General features: G+C 42.8%; 1 protein-coding gene across 1 annotated transcript in view; it reads left to right on the top strand.

The window, feature by feature from the left end:
• Positions 1-17,753, top strand: part of CDKAL1 (CDK5 regulatory subunit associated protein 1 like 1) — a 338,480-nt gene that overhangs the window by 198,095 nt on the left and 122,632 nt on the right. The window contains exon 9 of the mRNA XM_063298967.1: positions 11,299-11,465. Within this exon, the coding sequence (XP_063155037.1) occupies positions 11,299-11,465 (167 nt within the window). The remainder of the gene's footprint in view (positions 1-11,298; positions 11,466-17,753) is intronic.

The following is a 17,753-nucleotide window of genomic DNA, read 5'->3' on the forward strand; positions in this document are numbered from 1 at the left end:
GCAATTAAGATGGATTTGAAAAATTATTCAGTAAAACCAATGGATTGGTGGAAGTGATAGTGAGCAGATGTTAGGAATGGCAGTCGGTATCATGTTCATCGTTCCAATGGTTTGCATACATCGTAACGTTTCACATGTCATGTTTCTGATCCGTGTCGATCGCCTGCGGGGTGGGGAATTTCGGCTCTGCCAGGCTGTTGTCTTTCTGCTGCCCTGAAGGAATGTGTGTTTGGGTTAGGACATGTATCCAAGGTTACTTTCCCAGGCAGATGTGTGACGCTTGCCAGGCCCGGGAGGGGGTGGTTGCGATGGTGGAGTGGGGGCGGGATCGGCTTGGAGGCGAGGGTTTTTAGTTTGTATTTGGCGCGCTTTTGCTTATTCTCAGCTTTCTTCGTATTTGCATACTATCCTTTCAATAAATCAGTTTTGTTCACTAAACTCTAGTGAGACTGACTTCGTTGGGATAAGGCAATCATTACATAAAGCTGAGAATCATCAAAGAAACCCCGCTAGCCCCTAGCCAGGTTACCTGTGATGGGGAGCGCTAGCGATGTCTCTACTACGGGAAGCCAAATGGATTGAAGAGGAACCGGACACCACGGTGCAGGTGGCCCGGAGTGCCCGCGTGGAGAGGGCGGCCCACCGGGAACAGCTGGGGCTACTGCCCGGTGAGCAGTTGGTAACGTCGGAAACGACGGGCACGTCAGGGGCCGAATATAGAACGGGGGACGAGGACGAGGACTCCGCTGTAGGGGATGCCCAAAAGTTCCGGAAACCAGGATCTCCGTTGTCACCTACAGTGGTAGTGGTAACCGGTGCGGCCGAAGAATCGGTCACCCCCGTGCGCATGAAGGCTTTGGAGGAGAAGTTGGAGTCTTTGGCGGTGATGCTAAGGGAAAGCCGTGGGAAGTCGGGGTCGGCTGAGGGGAGACGAAAGGGTGCTAGGGATCAGAGTGCTAACCTGGAGTCACCACCCCCATCTCCGCGGAGAAGAGGTCAGACTCGGTTCCGACAGTCAGCGACAGGGAAGAGGACCCTAGACGTGACTGAAAAAGCCGAACGGCTGGAGGCGGTGAGACCCCCCCCCCCTTTCCTGTGAAGTTTGACGGCGACCCTACGAAGCTGTCCTTCTTCATTACCAATGCTAATAGCTACATGGAGGATTGGGAGCAGAGTTTCCGTTCCGAGAGGGGGAAAATCAATGCCATTGCAAATAGGCTGAAGGGGAGGGCGGCGGATTGGTACGTCCAGCTGTGTCAAGCAGAGGCCCCAGAGCTAGAGGACGTTGAGGAGTTCCTGTGGGTGCTTAAGCAACACTTTGAGGACCCTCTGGCACAAGAAAGGGCAAAACGGGCGCTAAAGAACCTGGCCCAAGGATCGCTGTCAGTGGCAGACTACGCGTTAGAATTCAAAGCACTGGCCGGAAAAGTTGAGGATTGGTCCCAGTCCACCTTAGTAGAGATGTTTAAAGATGGACTGGAAACTGAAGTCCTTCGGTGGGCTCTGGGGCGTGATGACCCAAAGACTTTGTATGGGTGGATTCAACTAGCGGGCAGCGCCAAAAACGCCCTGGAAACCTTCGCACATCGTAAGGCGGTGAAGCAAGGCAAAACCATCAAAAGTGCCCGCGCTCCGATCTCTTCGGGACGGCCCAGCCACCGTGCATGGGAAGAGGAGAGGGAGCGTCGCTTTGCAAAGGGGCAATGTCTGCGCTGCGGGAACGAAGGGCACCGGGCGGCAGCATGCCCAAAAAGATGAGCCGAGGATCGCCCAGCTAAACCGGCTGGGAAATCGCCATCCCTACCAAGGAAGATGAAAGCCGCCCTGGCTGAGGCGGAACCTGAGGGCATCTCTTTCTTTGGAGAAGAGAGGGAACAGGAGATCGATGAGCCGGCGGGAAACGCCAGCCACCTGCTTTAAAGGGCACCGTGGGGCAGGTGGAAGAAGCAGAAGATGGGCGCGACCATGTTTCGGTGAGTGGGGATTTCCCTACCCTGACCGTTTGAAGTTGGGGTTCAGCACCCGAACCATAGAACTGTGGGCCATGGTTGATTCGGGGTGCTCACGGTCCTTGATGCACCCCGACGTTACCGCGTTGGGGTTACCTACGTTCCCTTTAAAGCGGCCGATGATCTTTACCCAGTTGGACGGGACCATGGCAGGGGGGAGACCAGTCACCCACTCTACCGGGATGGTTGCCTTGCAAATGGGCAGCCACTGGGAAAAATTACCGTTTATTGTGGCACCGGTAGGGGGACCTTTGGTCATCTTGGGGATGCCCTGGTTTGTACAGCAAAATCCCTCCATAAACTGGGTGCATCGAACGGTGACGTTCGCAGATGGATTTTATAAAGCCCCTGCGAAAGACCAGCTAGACAACGAGGTGGGACGGGCAGCAACCACTTCTCTGCAAGTCCTCCAGCCACTGGAAGGGCTGCCAGAGCAATACCAGGACTTTGCAGATGTGTTTGGTGAAAAAGAGGCGGATCGGCTACCGCCTCATCGCAAAACTGACTGTGCAATAGAATTTGTTCCTAATGTGAAATTGCCTAGTCCTAAAATTTATTCTATGACCCAGAAGGAGCTGGCAGCACTACGAGAGTTCATTGACAAAAATCTAGCTAGGGGTTTCATTGAACCCGCCAGCTCTCCAGTAGGCGCACCTGTACTGTTTTGACCAAAGAAGGATGGCACTTTGAGACTGTGTACAGATTTCCGTGGGCTCAATGCAGTATCGATATTAAATAAATATCCTTTGCTCCTGATAAAGGACATGCTAACACATCTGGCAAAGGGGAAAATATTCTCTAAACTGGACTTGAGGGAGGCATATTTCCGTATTCGCATACGGGAGGGGGATGAATGGAAAACTGCGTTTAATTGTCCTTTGGGTGCTTTTCAATATAAAGTGTTGCCATTTGGATTGGCGGGGGCACCAGGAGTGTTTATGCAACTTATCAATGAGGTCTTGCATGACCACCTATTTAAAGGGGTATTGGTGTATTTAGATGATGTTTTAATATATACTGAAACGATGGAAGAACATATATATCTAGTCAGACAGGTTCTGTCATGAGTAAGGATGGCGAGCAGGGGGCTCCCACCCAGACTGTCAAGCGTATGCGTAGCACTGAGGAACTGTTCAGCCATTCAAAGAGACACAGATCGGGACCGCCTTAACCTTTGGGGTTTATATGGCTGGGTTTTTCCCACGCTTCCTCAGTTTGTTAGGATTCTTGTTAAGTACTACTAATAAATATTAGAGACCAAGTCATTGTCTCAGTGTGTTTCCTGGTAATCAGGACAGGTTCTGAGCAAACTGAGAAAGGCAGAATTGTATGCTAAACTGTCAAAATGTGCATTTCACAAGTCGTAAATTGATTATCTGGGCTATAGGATTTCCGATAAAGGAATTGAAATGGATCCCGCTAAAAGTGAAGCCATTTTGGCATGGGAGCCACCACGCACGCGTAAGCAGCTCCAAAGTCTCCTTGGATTCGCGAATTTTTATCGGCCCTTCATCCAGGGGTTCGTGGAAATTGCGCTGCCCCTCACTGAGTTGCTCAAAACAAAAGGTTTGGGGGACACACGGAGGGTGAAAAATCCGGGAGCGCTGCTAAAGTGGACACCCGCATGCCAGAGGGCTTTTCAGACCCTTAAACAGCTGTTTACGTCCGAACCCATTCTACAGCATCCTGATCCTGACAAACCATTTGTGGTACAGGTGGACGCTTCTGAATTGGAGCTCTGTTAATGCAAAGGGACAACCTCAGACAGTTAAAGCCATGTGCTTACCTCTCCCGTAAATTTTCAGAGACAGAAAGGAGATGGCACGTTTGGGAGAAAGAGGCTTTTGCTGTTAAAGCTGCTTTGGAAAGCTGGCGTCACTTATTGGAGGGGGCTACCCACCTATTTGAAGTCTGGACTGATCATAAAAACCTGGAGGCACTGACTGCCTCTCGTAAACTGAGCCCAAAACAAATTAGGTGGGCTCAATTCTTTAGTCGTTTTGACTTTAAACTGAAATTTATACCTGGGAAAACCAACTTCCTGGTTGATGCGGTTTCGCGCCAGCCTCAGGATGCTAGTATGGTGCCAGATCTAGTGGGAACTCTCTGGACGGAGCCCCAAATGAGTCTAGCAGCTGTGACTTGCAGCCAAACCCGAGCGCAGCGCACAGACGCTTCAGTTTCACCTCGCCTGCCTGTTCCCTCAGACTTGCAACAACAGTTTCTTTCTGACCTAAAAACTGACACTTGGTTGCAAGCAAACCTCAACGAGGTTACTTTTAAACAAGATTTTGCATGGAAGCATGATCGCCTCTATGTACCTGAGATGTTGCGCAAAACCATTCTGTCACGATCCCATGATGACAGGATGGCTGGGCATTTTGGGTTCGAGAAGACCCTTCATCTGGTTAGTTGCCAATTCTGGTGGCCAACGCTCTGGCGCGACATCAAAGAATACGTCAATTCCTGCCCAGTATGTGCTGCTTCCAAACGGAAAGTGGGAAAGCCCCAGGGCTTGTTACAACCAGTGGCTAATCCTTCCCGCCCTTGGGAGGAGATCTCTATGGACTTCATTGTTGATTTACCTCCTAGCCAAAGAAAAACTGTCATTTGGGTGGTGAAAGATTTTTTCTCTAAACAAGCCCATTTCATCCCATCGGCTCAACAGCTAGCCCGCCTTTTCATTGTACACGTGTACAAAATTCACGGATGCCCCGCCCGCTTGGTGACGGACAGAGGAACACAATTCACGTCCAAGTTTTGGCGGGAATTTATGAAATTACTGGGTACTAACCAAGCATTGTCAACTGCGTCGCATCCGGAGACGGACAGAAATACGGAGGTGGTCAATTCTACCCTTGAACAATATCTGCGTGCTTTTGTCAATTATCAGCAAGATGATTGGGTCGACCTCCTACCATTTGCAGAGGTTGCCTACAACAATGCCGTTCATCAAAGCACTGGCCAGGTGCCATTCCATACCGTTTTCGGCCGTGACTTTGTTCCGATCCCAGAACTGCCTCAGCCAGCCTCTCCCCCGTCTTCACCTGCTGATTGGGCTACACGTCTGACAGCTGCCTGGCCAACAATACAACAGGCACTTGCTGATGCTCAGGCCACTTACAAACGACATGCAGATTCCAAACGATCCACCTCGCCACCTTTCCAAGTGGGTGATAAGGTGTATCTTTCCACCAAATTCATCAAGTCTACACAACCTTCAAAAAAGTTGGCACCTAAGTTTATTGGTCCTTTTCCTATTGTTGCTCAAATTAACCCTGTTACTTTTAAATTAGATTTGCCTGCAAATCTTAAATGCTTACACCCTGTCTTTCATTGCAGCCTGCTTAAGTCTTTCCACGAATCAGCCCGCTGGCATCCACAGCCTCCACCCCCTGCACCCATCATGATTGATGGTTGACAACACTTTGAAGTCTGAGAAATCCTGGATTCCCAATGGTGTCGTTCTGTCTTACAATACCTGGTTCGCTGGAAACATTTCCCTCATCCTGAGTGGGTTGCTGCCCACGATGTTCACTCCCCTATTCTAGTTACCCATTTCCACGCTGCTTATCCCGCTAAGCCTGCTCCGCAAGGTCATTTCCTTTATTGAAGGGGGGCGATATGTCATGTTCATCGTTCCAATGGTTTGCATACATCGTAACGTTTCACATGTCATGTTTCTGATCCGTGTCGATCGCCTGCGGGGTGGGGAATTTTGGCTCTGCCAGGCTGTTATCTTTCTGCTGCCCTGAAGGAATGTGTGTTTGGGTTAGGACATGTATCCAAGGTTACTTTCCCAGGCAGATGTGTGACGCTTGCCAGGCCCGGGAGGGGGTGGTTGCGATGGTGGAGTGGGGGCGGGATCGGCTTGGAGGCGAGGGTTTTTAGTTTGTATTTGGCGCGCTTTTGCTTATTCTCAGCTTTCTTCGTATTTGCATACTATCCTTTCAATAAATCAGTTTTGTTCACTAAACTCTAGTGAGACTGACTCCGTTGGGATAAGGCAATCATTACAGTCGGGCTGTTTCACGTTAAATCTTACTAAGTTTAGACAGTAGTTAGGTTCTTTGTTTTAGTACAGCATTATTTTCTTTGAGACTGTGTGTGTGTGTGTGTGTGTTTGTGTGTGTGTGTGTGTGTTTATATATGGTATATATTGATTTTTTTTACTTCTGTGTAATTTTAATTGCTGTTTAATTCTTATTTGTTAATATTTTATTGTGGTTGGTCCATACCCAATGGGTGGTACGTTATAAATAAATTTTGTTTCTTTTTCTGTAAATTATGCAGTGTAGTTGTTAAGCTGTTGGACTGGACAGAACTGGGGAGACCCAGGTGCAAGTTCCTTCTCAGATGTGGAAACTCATAGAGTACCTTTGGGCCAGTTGCTTTCTTTCAGGCTAGTCGATCTTATAAGGTGGGTGTTGTGGGGTAGAAATTGCTAGATCCTTATCTCATCTGGGATATGAAGGAAGTGACATGCAGTTGGGTCCATGCAGCGATTCTTGCCTGCTTGAAAAAGGGGGTGATTCCGCCAGGCTTGAAGGAAGCAATGGTGCCTTCACTGGACCCAGCCATCCTGGATAATTTTTGTCCAGTCTCCAACCTTCACTTTTTAGGGAAGTTAGGTTGCAGTTATAGGGGGTCCTGCAGGAAATTGATTATCTGGACCCTTTGCAGTCAGGTTTCAGGTGTGGACATAGTACAGAGACAGCATTGATTGCACTTGTTGATGATCATGCCAGGATGGGTGTGTTGCTTCCATCCTGGCCTTCCTTGATCTCTCAGTTGCTTTCAATATCATCAGCCATGATATCCTTCTGAACTAGCTGCGGAGAGGGGGGGCAAGATATTATAGTGGTTCTCCTCCTTTCTCAATAGCTGTTTCTAGTCGGTGTTGGTTGGCAGGGAGAAGTCAAGCCTGAATTGCCTGATTTACAGGGTGCTTCAGGGTTCAGTGCTATCTCCCCTCCTGCTTAACTTCTGCATGAAATCACTGGAGGAGGTCATTCATCAGTTTGGGGTCAGGGATCATTATCAGTTGTGCTTCTCAACCCCTAGCTGACCAAGAAATGCTCTTGAAGGCCTTGTTCAATGAAATGGAGGCTTTGATCTGAACGGGAAAGGACTCAGTGATTATGGTACTTGGTCGTCCCAGTCCTGGGAACTTCCATCTTTGGTCCTAAGCAGGGTTGCACTACCCCATTTGGGACTGATGTACAGTCTGGGGGACTTCCTAGACTTTCATCTCCTTTTTGAGGGATAGGTGGCAGCTGTGGCCAAGAAGGCTTTTTCACAGGTGCAGTTTATGCACCAGTTGCACCCATTCTTGGATCACGAGGCCCTCCTCACTGTCACTGATGCCTTAGTTATCTCATGGGTGGACTATTATAATGCATTCTACATGGAACTGCCCTTGAAGACTGCTTGGAAGCTATATCTGGTCCAGAATGCTGCTGCACAAGCAGTGATGGACGGGCCTTGCTCTACGCATATAATATCCCTGCTGTGTGAGTTACACTGATTATCAGTTGGTTCTGGAATGCAGTTCAGTGCTATATATTACCTATAAAGCCCTACATTTGAGAGACCACCTATCTCCTGGAGTGTCCACCTGTCCTGTGCACTCCAACACAATTGGCTTGGCTTGCTTTAGATCCAGTCAATTAAACAATTTCATCTAGTGGGACCCAGAAGGCAGCCTTCTGTGTCGCTGCACCTGCCATTTGGAATAGTATCCTGATGGAGATTCATTTGGCTCCAATCTTGCCTGCCTTCAAGCACTCCTTAAAAAGCTGACTCTTCTCACAGGCTTTGGGTTAAGAATGATGGGCGAGTATAGAGAAATACAGAGAAGGACTTGAAGAGGGAATGCAAGAGCAGTTACATAAAAACCAGCTTAGCCTAAAGGGAAGAGGGGGTAAGAAAGAAACTCAGGTTTGTCTCCCCTTGATTCTGTTGGATATAAGAATAGGGAGAGGGAAACTCTGCCAGTCTTTTAAGATTTTGTTATTAATCTCTGAATAAATAAAGAAAGTTCTAGTAGTCATTGTGGAGTCTATTTCCTGACTTGGCCTACTGTGAAGGGTTGACAATGGGCTCCTTTAATCTGGAAGAGGATGTGGAAGGATGGTTTGTTCCCTTGGACACTTGTTGTTATATAGATGTTTCTGAGATTGTTTTTAATGGAATTGCTGTTCTTTTAACTTTGTGAAGCAGCCCAGAGTTAGATGGCCTAGAAACTTAATAAATAAATACATGAATAAACAAATAAACAGGTAGGCATCATCCATCCCCGTTTCATTCAGCACCGATACCGTAGTGAACTCTGTATTTAATTGTCCAATACAGTGGCCAATACAACAAAGCTGAAACAAGGCAAATTATTCCAGAGGATTAATCCAGAACTGGTTTCTATAATGTGTGCCATGCCCGTAGTGTTATAATTTCATATGTTGGGGATTGATTTGATTGATTATGTGCCATCAAGTCATTGTTGACTCTTAGCAACCACATAAATAGATTTTCTCCATGAGTTGGGGACTGGGTATTCTAATATTGGTAGTATAAGGTTGCCCCTAAAAATGTTTAGAAGCTTCAATTGGTAAAGAATAATAGCAGCCCGGAATGGAGTGGAATAAATAGGATGGAATATTCAACCTGTATTGGAGAAGTTCACTAGATTTAGCTTCCAGGATGGCTTTGAACATTGGTGGTATTCTGTATATATAGGTCTTCCTGCATTACTTTTACAATCTTTGGACTATAAAAGTAATGCAGTAGTTAAACGCTGTGTTACTTTATCACTGTAAAAAGGAAGTAAAGTTTCTAAAGAATTCAGCTAATCAGGTTTGATGGCAGGAGGGAGGGCAAACTATTGTTTAACTTGAAAACACAAGTTCTTTCATTTTTTTTTATCTCCTCATAAATCCAATGTTTGGAAGCGCAAAAACCATATCCATGATTTTTTTATTATTATTCTTATGTCATACCAGAGCATAGTTCATGCACATTTAACAACCATTTCAGTCCACGCTTTCGGATTGGTTTTACTAGTTGAAAGACCATGGGTGGGCAAATTTTTTTAGCAACCCCTTGATCATCCTAAGGTCAAAATAGCAAATTTCAACAGCACACCTCCAAAAAATAGTATGATTTTTCTAAGGGTTTATACAAAATAAGAACACCCTATTTTAGTATTTTTTTAAAAAAATCCTCCCTAATTTAAATAAAAATACCTTCATATTATGGCTTTGCCTCCCTCTAGTGATATTATTGCATCACTAGCAGCCCCTGGAGACTAAACATAAAAAATGGTAAGAAAGTGTGTCCCCCTTCCATTTCTACTATAATTTGTCAAATGTCACATCAATAATTATTGAATTTGCCTAACAGTTTGTAATATTACATGTGTGTGTGTGTGTATACAGGGAATGAGTAACAAGAATATTCTGTAAAATTTAATATTGTATTTGTGTGTAAAGTAGACATTCCCTGTTTAATATCCTGATGACAGAGCAGTAAAGACAGTTATTCCTGTTGTTGTTAATTTACTGTTACAGCTGCTTCCTTGTTATGCAATTTAATTTTCAACCCACCAGGGGGCTAATAATTCTCACCTATGTAGATTTCAAACAAGGCTGTTATTTTCCATGTGAGTATTGTTTTTATCCCTGTTCATAGTGACTCTTTTTTACACTAATTTGGCATCAGCAAGGCACCAGCATACCATAACTCTTTTCACAGGTCAAAAATGTGGAATGGTTTGCTGGAAAAATTATAAATCTTAACCTTTCATTTGAAATGCACAGTGTTTCCATGGATATTTGTAATGGGAAAACAGTGGATAATGTCCTACTTACATGATTTCCTAAATATTTTTGTGTCCTGTTTATTTAACTGTTCTGCCATCCCATATAATGTACCTGGCAATACTATTGATTGAGATGGAGATAAGTACATTGTTTTCATCATGGCCAGATTCAAATTATCTTTTCTGGATTTATAAAGCCAGGAAAGATAGGCTTCTGAGGCGCTGCTTCATGTTTCAGCAGATTATTTATGGTTTGCTTTGAACCATAATTTGTTGTTGCATTGAAATTGGGAGCTTGTTTAGTATTGGTCAGATATCTAGAATGACAAGGCAGGGTTTCATTCCGCTCAGATGCAACCTAGGAATGAATAACAAAATGACAATAACTGGAAGAGACTTCAGAGATCATGTAGTTCAATCCCTGAAATTTCCACACATTCTTTCCAATCCTGCTCATTGGAAAAGAAAAGAGTAAATCTGTTCCATCTTCCATGTGGCTGCCATTCACACAGAAGGCTGTTATTTCATCTCCCCTTCATCATCTCCAAAATAAACATGGCCTACTGTTCCTCCTAGGGCAGGATTTCCAGAATGCACTCCAATATAGGTAACTAAGGCAAAGTTGTAGTCTTGTTTTGGTGGGAATGATCTAACTGCATTTTCCTTCTTTTTTGCCTCATTTGTATAGCATTGCATTAGGAGCCAGCAGACAGAAAGCCAGTGACAAAATGTCTTGAGGAAGTGATAATTTATTGGAAGAGATGTTTGTTACCTTGCATGTACAAGAATTTTATTCATTTTAAGCTGCAACTAAAATATTCCAGCTTCTTGCAGCTTCATTGAAAATATAAGTATCAGCTGCTTGGAAAAAAAAACTTTCTTGAAATGACTCTGTCTATAGGTGGCATTGAATGCCTTTGCAATTAACAAATTTTAACGTAGCCTTGTAAATATTATATAAAGGTTCCAGGTTGTAACTGTAAATGATAATTCGATTAGTCAGCACGTGGTTTGTTTGAGCTCTAAGTACTTGGGTCTTTCATAGGCTGTTAACTAAACTATTAGTCAGCTACTTTTAGCAGTTTGATCAGTGCAAAATACTACATGCTTAAGCAGCACTGCTCAGAACGCTTAATAAGCCAGAGACTCCTGGAGATAGGAAAGCAGCCCTCCTCATGTTTAAGTTGCATTAGTAAGGCGTCTCACATTAGTCACTGACTGTGAATGTTAATCACTTTCGAGCAATAATTCACAGTGTTGTTATAGCGCTGCAGTGCTCATAAAATGAACTCAGTAACCCACCACTACCCAGGGGATATGTCTCTTTCATTGCAATTGAATACCCAGCCTGGCTGCATCATAGTTAGGATTATGAAATAGTGCATTTTAAAAAAGGGTGAGCAGCTGGATAATAAAATAACAAGCTCCAAAGCAGGTTTGTTAATTATGTCTCTGTCTGTCTCTTGTTGACAGAAGGAGTATGCGAAATATGGCTGACCAGTGAAGATACAGGGGCTTATGGCAGAGACATTGGCACAGATCTCCCCACTCTCTTGTGGAAGCTAGTAGAAGTGATCCCTGAGGGAGCGATGCTGAGGCTCGGCATGACAAATCCTCCGTATATTTTAGAGCATCTGGAGGTATGTTCACAAGGAAAGCCATCGCAGTGACTATCCATTCTCCTTTGACATCCTGCAGGAACTGAGAGCTTGCAGCTTGCAAGCATCTCCTTTGCAACTGCATTCATAACATGAAATGTGAGGTAAGATGGGATCAGAAGTTGTACCCTTTTGACAAGCAATGTGCAAGTCCATGAAGAAATGAAACCCAAAATATTAAATGTGGCTCATTCTGGATGGAATAATTCATAAACAAATCATCAAGGAATATCGAAAGTGTAAGCCATAGGGGAAATAAGTAATGCAGATTTTATCATTCTCCCCTGAGCTGATGCCCTGCAGATATGTGTTTGGATTACAAAACCCTAGAACTCCCATTCAGCAGAGCAGAAGGCAGAAGAGTCTGCAAATTGTAGCCCATACAATACCATGTTGAAGAAAAGGCTGCGATTTCACACTTCTTTCCCCTTGTACTTAACAAGATTGTGTAATATTCTAGAGCAGTGTTTCTCAACCTTGGAAACTTTAAGATGTGTGGACTTCAGCTCCCAGAATTCTCTAGCCAGCCATCTTAAAGTTCCCAAGGTTGAGAAATACTGCTCTAGAAATTTCTCTGACTGATCTATTGGCACTTCTGAGACCTCAGTATCTTATTTTTGGATGAATCATCATAGGTAACAACATACTTTAGAAGATTTTGCATAGCTTATCTATGCTATTTTGAACTTCTTTGAGTACATTTTACAAGATGCATACCAGAATTAGTTAGCAGGATTATTTAAATCCATGCCAGCCAATGGCAGCAGAAATATTGATTTCAGATTTTTGTTCTTGAGCTTTTTCTTGAGCATTTTTTAGATGCAGGATGGTTTTATTTGCATATTTATAAATATACATAGTATATTTATATGCAGCAAGAATACAAACCAAAAGAAAAGAGGGAAGATATAACATGTCAGTTCAATTTTTAAGTAATGCCAACTTTCCAAAGTGGAGTTATACATAATACATGCAGTTGGGAACCTACTTTCTTGTCTTATTTACCTTGTGTGTGGCAGTGCATTTCAGAAGATTGGCTGCAAAGTTGGCTAGTGTTCTGATCTTTCTGTGTCCCACAGAACTACCTTAAACCTACCTTTAGTAATAAGTTCACTTTTTTACCACTTTTCATTAAATATAGTATTAACATTGTGTGTGTGTGTGTATCCGTTCAATCATGTCCAATTCTCAGAAACTGCCTGGACAAGTCCCTGCATTGTCTCCTTCCTAGGGCTGAGAGAAAGTGTCTGGCCCAAGGTCACCCACCTGGCTTTGTACCGTCTCCTGGCTGCTAGCTGACAACTTAACCACTACACCAAACTGGCTGTCAGTAACATTGTATATAAATACATGTTAACATTATGTTTGATAACTCCAAGGCTTTGCAGTCTGCAGCTCATGGGATATACCTGTCCCTGAAACTTTGTCTCTATGGTTCCTAGAAACTTCTGATAGGCTTGCTTCTTTAAAAAGTAACTTCCTCTTTAAAAAATAACAGGAAAAATCAAACTTAAAATTCCAGCCCACCCCATTTTGTACAGTCTTGCCTCCTACAGCTCTGGTGGACCCAAAAGTAGCAGCCACCTGCCTTAAATGGCTGCTTATTGGCAACTACGGTGTAGTATTTTGTGCAGCAGGAAGTCCCCAAAGCACCCTATGTGTCAAATTTATGAATTTGTAAATATTTCAGAGCATTTCTGAAAATTCATCCATAATTACTTAATTATTATTTGCATGTGACTTGGCCTGCATATTTTTTCTGTTATCCAAAAAAGAATCAAGAAGGGCTGAATTTGATCCCACTTATTATTTAAGTTTTACATCAGTGGCATCGTATAGACTTCACCAAATGGGGCTTCTATCCCGTTGACTGGACCATAAAGAAATTTCGTTGTAGGCAGTGCCCATTTCTGTATTAAAAGGGGCTGAAAATTCAGTTTTGTTCAACAATTCGTGTAAGGACATTCATTGTTCCCTTGGAGAGAAAAATCAAGCAAACCTCAGTTTCTAAGACACGCATTGCTCTTGCTGGGAAGAATATTAACAGACACATTTGATGTACTGCATTTATCTGAAAAGAGTACATTCCAAAGAAAAAACTGAGTTCACATATTGCTTTAAGGTCTTCTTTGTTCAGTAAGCTATAGTTGGCTGGGTTTGTGCAACACGTTAAGCCATAGAATATGGACAGGCAAGCTTTTGTGTGAGTAGGAACCACTCTTCTTTAAGAAAAACAGTTGACCTCGAGGGAACACAGCAGGCACAGCAGTGATACATCAGAAGAATGTGTTCGGTCTTCTAAATATGTTGCTCCAGATTTAACCAGGCTAATATTCAATTTGCCTAGCAGATTGCTGAGTAGCTAGCAAATTCCCCAAGAATGTAGACTAGGTGCTTTGTAGTCTAGGTACTTTGCTATCAAAAGGAAAGCACATGGGGGCACTCATACATTACCTATTGGCAATTTTTGAAACTGAACGTTCTTTCCTTGGATCATGTAGCAGCTGACAGCCACATCTGGGGAAAACACAGCTGCTTTAAGGAGTTGGTGACAGGCTTTGCTGCATCTCAACTGTCAGATGGCTGAAAATCTTTCAAGGAGACCTCAGAGTAAGGCTTAATACAGATTGGAAGAATTTGTGGAAAGCTTAAATGTACAGTTCATGTATAATGCACTATTTCATCTTTTTATTTGTCTTTTTGGGATACTTTAGCTTTACGAATTTAAAGAGGCATGGCTTCATAGCTTTACTTTCATCAACATCAATAAGAGGCATTTGACATTTCAGGAGGAGGGGATGAATTTAGGCCTTCTTGAAGCTATTCTGTCATCTACCCTTGTCAAAGATGCATAAACTTTTTAGATATAATAAATCTAAGCCCTATTAAGCTTCAGTAAAAGGGGTTTCATTAATTTCTTTTTCATTTTTAAATAACTGCTTAGTTCTTCTCAGGATCAGGATCAGGACAGGATATTTATTTTTCTATTAATATGTGCTTGTTAATGTATATTTGAGGAAGATACTGTATTTGCACTAAACCAAGCCTAGTTTGTTTAACCATAGTTTATTAAACAAAACACAATACCTGGATTTGCGCAACACATTTAGCCAAAACAGTTTTAAAAAATCCTATGCTGTTAGCAGAATGTGTGAACCCAGCCTGTGGTTGAGTTAGTGGTGATGCTTCTCTGATAACTCAGAGTTTTTTGGAATGTTTTAGGAATTCTGTTCTTAATACAAGTTTTGATTTTGATCCTAAAGGCTGCTAATAAAAATTTACAAGACTCTAATAATAGGTAGAGTTAAATATTGCCTTGAAGTCATTGTGAATGATCAAAAGTGTATTTTTGCACAATAAACATTTTTAAAAGGCCTAGTTTATAAGTCATTACTATCTTAAGCAATGGAAAAATGCTTTTGGTAAATTTGACTCTGCTGATTATATTACTGTTCCTTCAGAAATCACTTGACTTCTACCATAGACATTTTTACTTTTTTTTTTCCTGTGTTTGCACCTTGTTTCTGAGTGCGGAGATGGTATACAAAAGTCTGTATTTTAAAGAAGTTGTTCACACCTGCCAGTGTCTTTTTAAATGCTTAATTGCACATGATGAGATGCATAGGCCTCCATGTCACCTGTCAAGATGAGTCAAGCTCAAAGTCTGCCATATGCCATCTGTGGTTTTTATCTTCGTTATTAATTCAGGATATTCCAGTAAAACCCTGACCATTGAGAAGAGTTCTGTATGCTGTGTATTTTTTCCTTTGAAGAATAGGAAATGCCAAGGGTGCTGAAAATTTACAATAGAATTTCTTTGCTCTCCCTCTCTTTGATTTATATCAGCTGAACGTTTGTGATCTGTAGCTTCATTTAAGCAGATAACTTTACAGATGGCTTCCCTAGACATGCCCTGACACAGCGCCTAAAAATGGATTTGTGGTACAACAGCTAATCTCTTCTTTCTTATTCTTTGTTCTTATATAAAAAGTAAATTCTTTAGTAGTACAGTGGTAAAGTTGTTTGGAAGTTACGCAATGTGTTTTCTGTAGTGCCCTTTTCATTTTCTATACGAGTTTTTATACCCGCCCCTCCTTCCAAATGCTTTGGTCTAGTTTACACAAAGTTATGTCTGAAATTTTAAAACATAGTTTAATACATTATAAGCCATAACAAGTGAGTTTGCATCTCACACTATGCCAAAACACATTCACCTTATGTGGGAATCAGACCAGTATTTCAAAGATGTAGTTCCACTTATTCTTTAGATAAGAATAATTAAGTAGATAAGTCAATGATAAAAGTTCCATTTCCTGATATTCCTATTGTATCCATTCATTTTAGTACGCTTTCCATGCTGTTAGTGTAAGCCTATTTTTGTGAATTTGTAAGAAATTCCTACTCTCTTATTTGATTACAATGTGGAAGTGTTATAGTAAAAATGGTTTATTATGGTTCAGAACCAGATTAGTACCATGAGAATTTTATTTGAAAATTGGAGTTTTTCACTTGTTCCTCTCCACCAAGTCATTGGCATCCCCTCAAGAACGATTTGGCAAAAGCTAAGGATCTTCCACAACAGTATGAGACGTCACATGTTATAGCAACTACCTGGAACTCCTAGCAATTTGGAAAGCACTCTGAATCTTTTCACTGACAAACTGTCCTGCAACAGTCAGTAAGCAAACAAGGTGCTACAGGGCCACTTCTTTTTACATGTTCTGTGCATCCTACATTTCATATTTATGCTGGCAATCAATATGTACAGCAACTATAGTGTCCATGCTTGCTCAACAGCTCATGAATGGAAAATGCTTCATTCCCCATCAAAACTCATTAGGACAGTCCTACAATCACTCTTTTGCTTCTCAATACAACTCTGCTTAAGGTTCTGTAGCAGAAGAAAGATGGATCCCTGGTCTTTGGACATCTTCCTGTTCTCATGGAATGGATTTCAACTGTATCTGCACCAATCTCACTCCTGGCGAGTGCTTATGAAGAACCAACTAGATTTGGCTAATTTCTTCCTTACCACACCATAGCAGACTCAACAGCCATAGTTCCATTCTTCTGTTGTATTTCATTTACTGGAACTAACTCAGGCTCTCGAACCATCTCAGCCTACTCTTCATGCTACAAGAACTCTCGTATTACCTAGATATCAATTCCTCTGCCTCAAAGCTTGAAGGATTCTATCCTTTTTTCCCCTCATTGCCAAAGTACAGCAGGTTCTGCTAGCTTCATAGCCATTAAGCAGTAATGCCCCTTTCAGATTCATATACATTGCCAAGATCTGTTACTAGAGCTATACCAGCAGCTATGAGTGCTCTGCCCAACACTCATAGCTGCTGGTATAGCACTTTTACGGACCCCGTCTGTAAAAGAATTCCATCTGGTGGGGTCCAGGAAGCGGGCCTTCTCTGTAATAGCTCCCGCCGTCTGGAACATCCTTCCCCCAGAGGTGAGACAGGCCCCCTCTCTCCTGGACTTCCGCAAAAAACTAAAAACCTGGCTTTGTCATCACGCTTGGAGCAGGAAGGGGAACAGCTGTTCATGGGGATGGCTAGCACCCTAGAAGGCCCTCACTCTCGGACTGAGATACAACTTTTAGCCATTGGGATTTTATTATATTTTATATTATATATTATATTTATTGTATTTATAAAGATACTGATTTTAACTTTGTCTCATTGTAAACTTCCCAGAGTCCCTCCTTTGGGGGGAGGTGGGTGGTGATAAATTTGATTAAATAAATAAATTACAAATTGTTCACCATCCATCTTTGAAATTACCATTATTCAGGGAGAGATAGTCGATGTGATGACTGTCTACTCAGCTTACCATTAAATTAGATTCATACGTGATAAAGTAGAAATCTCTTTAATGGAATGTAGTGTGCAGTACAGAGAAAAATTTGCCAATAGCAGTCCCCGCACTTTCCCCAAGTTAAACAGCTCAGTGAATTCAACCCCTTCCTCCTCCTTCAGTATGCAGCCCCCCTTTTTGTGCGAGTCCATTTAGTTCTGTACAGGTGTCTGCAGCGGCTCTGCCGGTTGACCTTGGATGCCAGAGATAGCCCAAACAAGATGCTTTCACACTCCTGGCTTGTCCCCACTCCCGTTTCTACTGACTCACAATTCTCAACCCGTGTCGATTCCATTCATGCATGTGAGTTGGATCAGATGTTCTAGGAACATTTGATCTGGGAGCATGACAGTAAAAAATGTAGATTATTCCACATTTAAAACTTGTGCTTAGTGTCACGTTCCC

The sequence above is a fragment of the Candoia aspera genome, chromosome 3 (genome assembly GCF_035149785.1).
Source record: "Candoia aspera isolate rCanAsp1 chromosome 3, rCanAsp1.hap2, whole genome shotgun sequence".
In the NCBI taxonomy this organism is placed as follows: domain Eukaryota; kingdom Metazoa; phylum Chordata; class Lepidosauria; order Squamata; family Boidae; genus Candoia; species Candoia aspera.